Source organism: Solea senegalensis, unplaced genomic scaffold, assembly GCF_019176455.1.
Source record: "Solea senegalensis isolate Sse05_10M unplaced genomic scaffold, IFAPA_SoseM_1 scf7180000016583, whole genome shotgun sequence".
NCBI classification, from domain to species: Eukaryota; Metazoa; Chordata; class Actinopteri; order Pleuronectiformes; family Soleidae; genus Solea; species Solea senegalensis.
The window spans coordinates 3,960-14,375 of record NW_025321887.1 but is presented as its reverse complement, the minus strand read 5'-3'; the positions used below and the strand labels follow the sequence as shown (position 1 = coordinate 14,375).

At 47.4% G+C, this 10,416-nt stretch overlaps 2 protein-coding genes across 2 annotated transcripts; one reads left to right on the top strand and one right to left on the bottom strand.

Annotated features, from left to right (window-relative positions):
* Positions 1-1,563: 1,563 nt before the first annotated feature.
* On the bottom strand, positions 1,564-3,772 carry LOC122763215 (zinc finger protein 771-like). Its single transcript, XM_044018253.1, has 2 exons — positions 3,521-3,772; positions 1,564-2,804 (listed from the first exon to the last, which is right to left on the bottom strand). The coding sequence occupies exons 1-2, from the start codon at positions 3,711-3,713 to the stop codon at positions 1,774-1,776; spliced, it is 1,224 nt and encodes a 407-aa protein (XP_043874188.1). The 5' UTR covers positions 3,714-3,772; the 3' UTR covers positions 1,564-1,773.
* Positions 3,773-5,407: 1,635 nt separating this feature from the next.
* On the top strand, positions 5,408-9,036 carry LOC122763216 (trafficking regulator of GLUT4 1-like). The gene is made up of 5 exons (XM_044018254.1): positions 5,408-5,614; positions 7,119-7,369; positions 8,143-8,432; positions 8,508-8,640; positions 8,874-9,036. Exons 2-5 carry the CDS (start codon positions 7,174-7,176, stop codon positions 8,888-8,890), a joined length of 636 nt encoding a protein of 211 aa, XP_043874189.1. The 5' UTR covers positions 5,408-5,614; positions 7,119-7,173; the 3' UTR covers positions 8,891-9,036.
* The last annotated feature ends 1,380 nt before the right edge of the window (positions 9,037-10,416 follow it).

Genomic DNA, 10,416 nt, shown 5'->3' with positions numbered 1-10,416 from the left:
AGAGCAGGTTCACACTGCCCCCCGCTGGCAGAAAGTACAACTACAGCAGCAGCAGCTTCACACACCGACTCCTCTGTAACACAGTTGGCTGCAAAGACCATGAAAAATGGATTTTAGCCACTTCACTAAAGACAAATGTCAAGTTGAAGTTTATAAACCACTCACTTTCTCACACCAAAGTCCACAGAGAAAATCAGTGATTAAATTAAATGTTTTAAAAGCCGATTAAAAGATTATTTTACCGCTGCAGTCAGACATTTAACAAATTCAACAAGCAGGAAAATGTGTTGAGCGCCGCCCTGCTGGTCATCAGTGAGTCTGCAGATCTGGGTGGTTGTCAATCAAACAATATTGAAACAGTTTCACTGAACATTTATTTCAACTAAAAATTGAACATTGTTCACATTCATTTAAAAAAGAATTTAGAAGAAAACACTGATTTATTCTCCTGTGACTCAGAAACATCGCAAACCTGCCGCAGCCACTTCCTCCACATCGCGATCAAACGTTAAAAACGGGAAATAAACGCAGGCTTTCAAGGATTCAAGGACTTTCCAGGACCAATTCCCCCAAACTCAAGGACTGAATGTGCTGACTCAGCTTAAGATGGAAGGACATGACGGTGTCCACATTCAACAAGCAGTGGACACACAGACAGACAGTGGACACACAGACAGACAGTGGACACACAGACAGACAGTGGACACACAGACAGACACACAGACAGACAGTGGACACACAGACAGACAGTGGACACACAGTGTCGGCGTCGTAACAAACGAGGGAGACATTTACCTAAATATCATCGATTCAAAAAGGGCCTTGAAAAGAAAAATTCGAAAAACTTTCAAGGTTTCCAAGGACCCTGAACACACACACACACACACAGGAAGTGACCGCCTGCTCACAAACATCCCACTGACATAAATACACAGATGTAACTTTAACAGGTGCCACGGAGGAAGAGGAAGAGGAGGAGCTTGTGCTCTTGTGTTGTAGTGTCTTCACATCACACTTGTCTTCACGTCTCGATGTCCTCCATGACATGAATAAATAAAAAAATCAGCTAAATGTCCTCGTCTCTCCTCATCCTTGTGTCTCCTTGTCCTCATGTCTCCTCATCCTCGCCTCTCCTTGTCCTCATGTCTCCTCATCCTCGTCTCTCCTCGTCCTCTGTGACGGCTCAGAGGACGCGTCTGCCCCCTGGTGGCTGGTCGTATGAGACGTAAACGTGTCACAAGTGCTCGCGGTAAAAACTCTGGACGTTCCGTCTCCGGCTGTGAGCGTGCTGTGAGCGCCCCCTGCTGCTGAGAAACACAACTCAGTAAAGGTTTCTGTTCTGAGGCTAAAATCAGTTGAATTCTACGACGTCTTTGACACAAAGTGACCACACGAGGCAGCAGAGGACCAGCAGCTCCTGTGTGTGTGTGTGTGTAGAAACTGCAGTTTCCTGTTAAAAACAATAAGATATATGTTCTTAAATATCTGTAAAAATATGTTTGTCAATTTATCTCAGTGTTAGACTGAAGTTTATAAACCACACACACACACACACACACACACACATACTGGCCCTCTGCTGCCTCGTGTGGTCGCTTTGTGTCACTGACGTCGATCTGAAGTTAAAGTGTCGGTGCCTCCAAAGACTTAAATATGAATAAATAAACACTGGGGTTTGTCATGTGACCTGTGTTTGTAAAAATCCAACGCGACTCGTACGCGGGCCCCGCCCCAGAGTTTCTCATCATGAAGATTAGTTTGAACGTGGTGGGCTCAGCCGCTGGCCACGAAACACATGTCCTTCTTTAAGTGGACCTGCAGGCCGGCGGCGGTGCTGAAGGACCCGGCGCAGCGCGCGCAGCGGTACGGCTTCTCTCCTGAATGCGTGCGCTGGTGTTTCTTCATGGTGTCGCCGTCGCTGAAGCTGCGGCAGCAGAACGGGCAGCTGTACGGCCGCTCGCCCGTGTGGATCCTCAGGTGCCGCCGCAGGTTCCCTCGCTGGCTGAAGCTCTTGGAGCAGAAGGTGCAGCAGTGCGGCCGCTCGCCCGTGTGCGTGCGCAGGTGGCGCCGCAGGTCTGCCGACTGCGCGAAGGACTTGCAGCACCAGTCGCATGCGTAGGTCTTCCGTTTCTGCTCCAGGTGGAGGCGGAGCCCGCCGGCCTGACCGAACGCCTCGCCGCAGCGGGGGCAGCGGTGGACGAGCTCGGAGGCGTGGCCAGACTCTGCGTCGTCGGCCACCGCCGGCTTCTCTTGAGAGGACTTCCTGCTTCGATGAGCTTCGCGGCGGTCGGTGTGCGCGGGCGGCCGCACTGCGGCCACGTTGGGTTTGTATGGCGTGCCGCGAGCGCGTGACGTCACAGAGTCTGCGTGACCTTCAGCTTCCGTTACTTTGTGTTCGTCGGGTTCAGCTTTGATCGTGGCAGATGCTCCTGGCTCCGCCTTGAGAACCAGAACCTCAGCGGGGTTTGTGGCGCCTGAGGAGGAGGGCGGAGTCAGGGACGACTGAAGAGGCAGAGGTGACGCTTTGTTGATGAGCTCCTGTTGTGGGTTGGGCTTCAGTACCGGCTCCCGGGCTTCACCGGGCTCCTCCTCCCCGGGAAGGAGGAAGGTCCTGGGGGACGTCCCATTCTCGTCTGACAGTAACTGGACAGTCACCGCTCGCTCATGGTTCTGTTTGGCTGAGTTGACTGGCGGCAGCTGGGACTGCTTCAGAGTAAGCTCCGCCTCCTCAGAGTGCAGCCTCAGCTCTGGATCAGTGCACTGCTGCTGAGGAGCCGCCAAACCCAGACCAGACCTGGTCGACCCTGGACCATCAGAGAGGAAACAGGACAGAGAAGAATTCAAACACATCCAGCGGTGGTTCAGCAAAGACTCTGCTGTGAGCGCCCCCTGGTGCTGAGGTTCACGCTCAGAGAAAAGTCTCTTTGTTAATGATAAACGTCACATGATCACATGTTCTTAAAGATATCGTAGACTTGAACTGGCAGAGTTTTATATAAAGTTATTCAAATCGGGGGTTTTTTCTGATGGCAGCCATGTTGTCACTGAGAACGAGCCTCTGTGGCTCATGCTGGTTCTCAGCAGCAGGGGGCGCTCACAGCTCAGTCAGCACTGACTGTATCTCATGATTATGACTGGTAAGATGCAGCTCTGCAAAACAAATCACTAGGACTGTATGTGCGCTGAGTAAACACTGAATTATGATGTGATCACAAGATACAAGAAATCAATGGTGTCTGTGAACTTGTGTGAACAGATTTTAAAGTTAAAATAATCCCGGAGCCAAATCCATCTACAGACGACAGGAAATGTCAGGTGTTTCTTTGAATATCGTCCGTTGGTGGATTTAGTGAACACCGACGGTAAGTGCGTGTCCTGGACGATGCAGAGCGAACTCTGACGTTCGTCTCTGGTCCCGCTTTCACTATTAAATCCCACTGCGAGTCTTAAATCGGCACATGTTTCAGCGAGGTTCGGAAGGATCGCTCTCGCGGTGTTTCGCGGATATCTCGGCCCTTACTCAGCCACTCGGTGTCGGTCTCCAGCAGCAGGATGTCCCGCAGCTGCCTCCGCAGACTGTCGTTCTCCCGCCGGGTCCGGGCGGCCTCCTCCCGGTACTCGGTCACCGTGTCCTCCACCACCTCCAGGATCTCCTTCACCACCGCGCTCAGCCGCTCCGTCAGGTAACCGCTCAACAGCTGCACTTTGGTCATTTTTGCCAATGAAAACAGCTGCGGCGAGACCGGAAACAGAACCTGACAACAACAAACCAAACCGGAAACGATGTCGCCGAGTGTCACCGCTGGGCTGCTCCTTCAAAATAAAACCCATTTAACATGTAGTTGTGGTCAACACTGACTGTAGCAGCTCTGTAGCGAAAGTACACTTAATTCCAAAGCCACTGAGTAGTCGTTAGCAGTCAGCAGGTTCCAATCGGCTTGACTCGGAGGTTTTAATTCATCGATCACGAAGGCGTGAAGGGTTTGCACATTTCTATCCTCATGTATCACATAGAAATGACGATCTATAGATTCCAACAGTAAGACAATACAACCTAATTGACTGTCAAAAAACCCTGTTACACCAAACATGGACACATCCATCTATCACATGCTGGATATTATTCAGTGCATATCTTCATCCTTTATCTATCATAGCTGTCAAAGATATCAAAGTGTCCGTAGTACTTTTTATCTAAAGAACTAAAATAACATCAGGAAGAGCCACAACGCCACATTCCTTTCCTCGCCAGAATATTTAATCAAAGGTAACTACTTTCACTGTTCACAAATGACATTGTAACAAGTGATCTTACACCAACCACCCGACCTAACCCTGAACTAAAACTAACTTAACTCTGTCTCCTACAACGTCATTATCTCACTGTGAGCCAAGTGTAAACCACTCACTCTCCCACACCAAAGCCCAGAGAGAAAATCAGTGACTTTAGCTGCGGGGACACAGGAGCTGCTGGTCCTCTGCTGCCCCGTGTGGTCACTCACTGTCACTGAGGTCAATCTGAACGAGGGTTTTCAAAAGCCTATTGTGACAAAATGGGATATTTTAACTTAGTGATGGAGGCAGCAGAGGATCAACAACTCCTGTGTGTGTGATGTTAAAATCACTGATTTTCTCTGTGAGGTTTGGTGTGGGAGAGTGAGTGGTTTACAAATGATGATGATGGTGATGGTGATGGTTGTGATTGTGCTCAGTCAGCAGAATCTCAGCAGGACCTTGACACAAAAAGAAAGTTAACAACATTTAAATCAGCTGACACAGGAGGCTGGCATGTTTCCCTTCAAAATAAAAGCACAACTGTGCCGTGAATTTTAACAACTGCAGATGTACAAAGACAAATGAAAAGGAGGAGCATATCTCTCTCTCTATATATGTAAATATGTGTGTATATATATGCATATATGTGTGTATATATTTGTATATATGTGTGTATATATGTATATATGTGTGTGTGTATATATATATGCATATATGTGTGTATATATGTATATATGTGTGTGTATATATGTATACATATATATATATATGTATACATATGTAATGTTACAAAGAAACAGTTTTTGTGGATTGGCATATTGTGTCCAGTAGATGGTGCAAAGTGTTCATTCTCACTGCAGCTGTTGTGTGAGTACATCACATGTTGTGATAATATCGTATAGTGTCTGTGTGTGTGTGTGTGTGTGTGTGTGTGTGTGTGTGTGCTCTCCCCTCATGACATTTTATTTTGAATTCTCTTTGTTCCAGAAACTGCTTCATATATTCAGCTTCATAGAGGTGGAATACATCAGTGACTGTAGTGCACTTAGAGCCCACACACACACACACACACACACACACACACACACACTTAAAGCACCCCTCCCTTCCCCTCCAGCTCTTGCAGTGGACCAGGAGCTGCTGCAGCGTCTCACACCGACTCTGACAGAAACACAAACGGAGACGTTTTCCTCCACAGTCGTGACTCACGTTTTTCTCTCCCTGGTTATTCTGTGTTTTTTGTTTTTTTTTGTGCTCGTTCCTCAGCTCAGCTGCTCCTCCTGCTGACACAAACATGAGCATCTTCACTCTGCAGCTTCTTCCTGTGGACTAGAACCAGGTAAGACCACACAGACTCCAGAGGGGGTTTGGGGAGGATTAGAGATGTAGGGGAGTGTGAGACACATGCTGCTCAAGCTGCGGAAACTGAAGCTGCAGAAGCTGAAGCTGCTGAAACTGAAGCTGAAGCTGCTGAAGCTGAAGCTGCGGAAACTGAAGCTGCTGAAGCTGAAGCTGCGGAAGCTGAAGCTCAGAATGTAGAATTAAAATGATAATGTTTTAATTTAATTTGCACACACACACACACACACAGCTGCTCCAGTGAACGTGTGGGTGTGTCACTGCCTCACATTTCATCTGGATCTTCCTTTGTCTTCCTGTGATGCTGAGGCATTTGGTGCATTTAGCGCACGTGTGTGTGTGTGTGTGTGTGTGCGTGCGTGTAGAAGAGAACTGATGTCAGACACGATCATTATTTATGCATAAAATGTGTTTGGAGTCATGTTGCTGTCATGGCTGCTCAATGATAAAAAACCACTTCATCACATCAATATTAAAATGAAAATAAAACTTGCACACAATAAGGTTGTGGTTTTATTATGAATGAATAAATGTGTTCATAGTTCACGTGCTGTCCAGTTCAGTGGTTTATGTTTGAAAAAACATTTAAAGCTGCTTTACACCACAGTTTTGCCATACACCCATTCATGTGCATCAGGGAATCTAACCCACAACCTTCGAGTTGAAGGACGACTCACTCTACCACCGAGCTGTCGTCTCTATATTGTGATAGTTTGCCGTCTTTAAAAAGTGGGTCTTCACGTAGGAAGTTTGCTCGAGTTCATCATCATCATACAGTCCTAGTGATTCTATTCGTCCACACTGGAACACAACTCTGCAGTTTTCAAATTAAAAGTCTCCATTCTATTCGTCCACACTGGAACACAACTCTGCAGTTTCAAATTAAAAGTCTATTCTATTCGTCCACACTGAACACAACTCTGCAATTCTATCTGCACTGTTTTCAAATTAAAAGGATTCTATTCGTCCACACTGGAACACAACTCTGCAGTTTTCAAATTAAAAGACTCGATTCTATTCGTCCACACTGGAACACAACTCTGCAGTTTTCAAATTCAAAGACTCGATTCTATTCGTCACACTGAACACAACTCTGCAGTTTTCAAATTAAAAGTCTCGATTCTATTCGCCCACACTGAACACAACTCTGCAGTTTTCAAATTAAAAGACTCATTCTATTCGGCCCACACTGGAACACAACTCTGCAGTTTTCAAATTAAAAGTCTCGATTCTATTCGGCCCACAATGGAACACAACTCTGCAGTTTTCAAATTAAAAGTCTCGATTCTATTCGTCCACACTAGAACACAACTCTGCAGTTTTCAACTTAAAAGCATTAGTTCCTGTTCAAACTCGCTAACAAAAGGCAAAGTCTGACGTTTTCAAAATAAAAGTCTGCCTTGTGTACAAACAGTGATGGGTTGTGAATAATTATTTTATTCAGGGATTCATCGTCACCCTTTCTTCTCTTGAACCTGTTTCAGAACCTTCTCGTCAGCTTTACTTCAACCCGCACTTTTGTCCACCGCTCCCGGCAGGATGGAGGCGACACAGCAGCCCAACGAGCCAATCGGCACGCAGCCTGATGCCGGAGAGGCGGAGCATGCGGCCGTGACCTCTCAACCCACTGCTGCCGCCCATGAAGGAGCCCTTTCCCCGACGCCTGAGGACAAACAGACCGAGGAGGGCGGGGCCTTGGATCACCTGATTGTAATCAGTAACAACATGGAGACCAGTAAAGACTTCCCTTCACTCACGACCATCCCTGAAAATAAACACACTTCCTGTTTGGCCATTTACGGCAGCGTCGTGCGTCACAGAAACTTCGAGTTGAAGCAACTCTGACTTGGAACCGATTTCAGAAGTTGCCTCACAAACCTGATGTAGGATTCTAATGCCATGTTCACAGTGAACGCGATAGCAGCGCACGTCGCCGTATTGTTGCTCTCGCTGTCTCTGCAGACGTCCGTGTCGTCCAGCTCTGAGTTTTTTCCAACTTGAACTGGAACATAATCAAGAGGTGGCGTCACTCAAACACAGGTTTAAACACGGGTTTAAACTAATCTCTCGTACGAGGTTTTCCTCCAAGTTGCCGATGCTGCGTCGCAAAAACGAAGTCACTTTAAGTCGATGTCCATGTCACATGTTCACGTCTTTATCTCAATGTTAAACCGACTTTTCCAACAGGAAAGGGAAGTTTGTAAACCACACCAAACCTCATAGAGAAAATCAGTGGTTTTAACATCACACACACAGGAGTTGTTGATCCACTGCTGCCTCCATCACTAAGTTCAAATGTCTTATTTTGTCACTCCGCCTATAAAATATTTAATTTAGACATGTCTCAGTGACACAAAGTGACCACAAGAGGCAGCAGAGGACCAGCAGCTCCTGTGTCCCCGCCAGCTAAAATCACTGATTTTCTTGCTGGGGTTTGGTGTGGAGGAGTGAGTGGTTTGAGGGGTAACTCCATATTCCTCAGCTTCTCTCCTGACTTCTTCTTCTCAGGTAACGACCTTGCTCCAGCCGCGGTCGACTCCTCGCCCACAGTGCCCTCTGTGTCGCCCGTGCTGCACACCAAGCCTGGCGGTCACGCTAACGGTCATCCTGGTTTGGGCAGCCGCTCTGGCTCGATAGCGGCGGGGGCGCCCAGGCCCTCGCTCTCCCGTCGGCCCAGCGCCATCCCAGAGGCTGTGGTGGACGGATCCAAGCCCAGGGACTATCTGATCCTGGCCATCCTGTCGTGCTTCTGCCCGCTGTGGCCCATCAACATCGTCGCCCTCACGTTCTCCGTGATGGTACGACTGCGTTTTCTTCAGAAATAACACTTGTTTATAGAAACCTGTTTGTAACACGATGTTGTTTCTGCTCAGTCCCGGAACAGTCTGCAGCAAGGAAACGTGGATGGGGCTCGACGTCTGGGTCGGAACGCCATGGTTCTGTCTGTCGTGTCCATCTTAGGAGGGATCGCCATCATCGCGGCTGGGATCGCCTTCAACTGGGGATGTAAGTCAGCAGCGGGTGTTTAAAGGGTTCAGACACCCAGAAAACATGGCTGCCAGCCGGAAAACGCAAGGAAGCACAGATTTGATCCACTTAACAAAAGATATGTGTCCTAAAATCTACTGAAGCTGTGAGTTAGACGTCAGCGATTCATACAAAAACGTGAACAATGGACAGATTTTCTTTCTTAATTCCGTCTCAATCTGACTGAACTCTTTACATTTCTCTGCCAACAGTGATATTAAAATCCTGATGAAAGAAGTTTCAACCACGAGGACGAGGACATGACATCATCTGAACCTTCCCTCACTCCCTCACCCTCCTGAGGACTGAAGAACCCTCACCCTCCTGAAGAACCCTCACCCTCCTGAAGAACCCTCACCCTCCTGAAGAACCCTCACCCTCCTGAAGAACCCCCACCCTCCTGAGGACTGAAGAAACCCTCCTGAGGACTGAAGAACCCTCACCCTCCTGAAGAACCCTCACCCTCCTGAAGAACCTCACCCTCCTGAAGAACCTCACCCTCCTGAGGACTGAAGAACCCCTCACCCTCCTGAAGAACCCTCACCCTCCTGAGGACTGAAGAACCCTCACCCTCCTGAAGAACCTCACCCTCCTGAGGACTGAAGAACCCTCACCCTCCTGAAAAACCCTCACCCTCCTGAAGACTGTAAAACCCTCTTTGTTCTTTGTTGCTGCACGATAAGAATGCTCTACCTCTGACACAGCAACACCATCCAACACACCATCCAACACTGACACCCGACAAGACGTCTGACCGACCTTTGACACTGATGTCCTTCATTGGTGTCCTACACTGACATCCTAAACTCGTGTCCTACACTGGTGTCCGACGTCCAACACTGAAGTTGGACGCGGACGTTTCTCATGTCTCGCTGTAGCAGCTCATCTCCTCAAAATGTTGTCTTTCATCCATGATCAGGTGTCTCTGTTGTCATGGCAACAGACATCTATCTCCATGGACACCAGATGACACTGCACTATGGCACAGGTCCAGCAGTTCAGCAAACCGGGAGAACACTTTCCATGTTTTGATGCCAAAATAAAATAAAGCATCACTGGACAAAGGCGGAGTTTGACGCTCATGAAGCATGTTCGAGATTATGTACGACGTTAATGCAAAGACACAAGGACGTGTGGATTTTCAACAGGAAACATTTGTGTGTATGAAGATTATGAAAGATTCTTTTCAACATCCTGATTTTTATCAGAAATGAAGGGCAATTGCCGTGTGGAGGTAAAGACGTAGAGGACGGGTCTTAAAGTGAGTGACGGAGTTGGACTTTCTGGTCTTTTCTGAACATTTGTGACACTCTGAGCATGTTTACAATATTTATCACGGAATGCTTTCATATACAACTGTAGCATCATTTAGCATGAGTGCTAACGGCCAATCACTTTGTAAATAAACAGGAAGTGTACGCAGACGCAGCAGAAGCTCCTCCCCTTGCTCCACCACCTAGTGGACCGTATGTAGCATGCTTGTTTACTATCACATTATGCAATGATAAAAATCATGTGGCTCCGCCTCTGCGTTTGCTCGCTGCCTCTCAGTTATCGCATTTTCATCGACTGTTAAGAGTCGAAGCGTTTGATTTATGATTATTATTAATGTGCAAAGTTTAAATATTCAGAATATACCTTTAACAAATTGCTCTTCACCAGTTTTAAGTTCATAAAAATCAAACGTCACCCTGAGCTGAAAATCATGGCAACAAAACCTCTGAGAAATAACAGGAAACTGAAGTTTGTAAACCA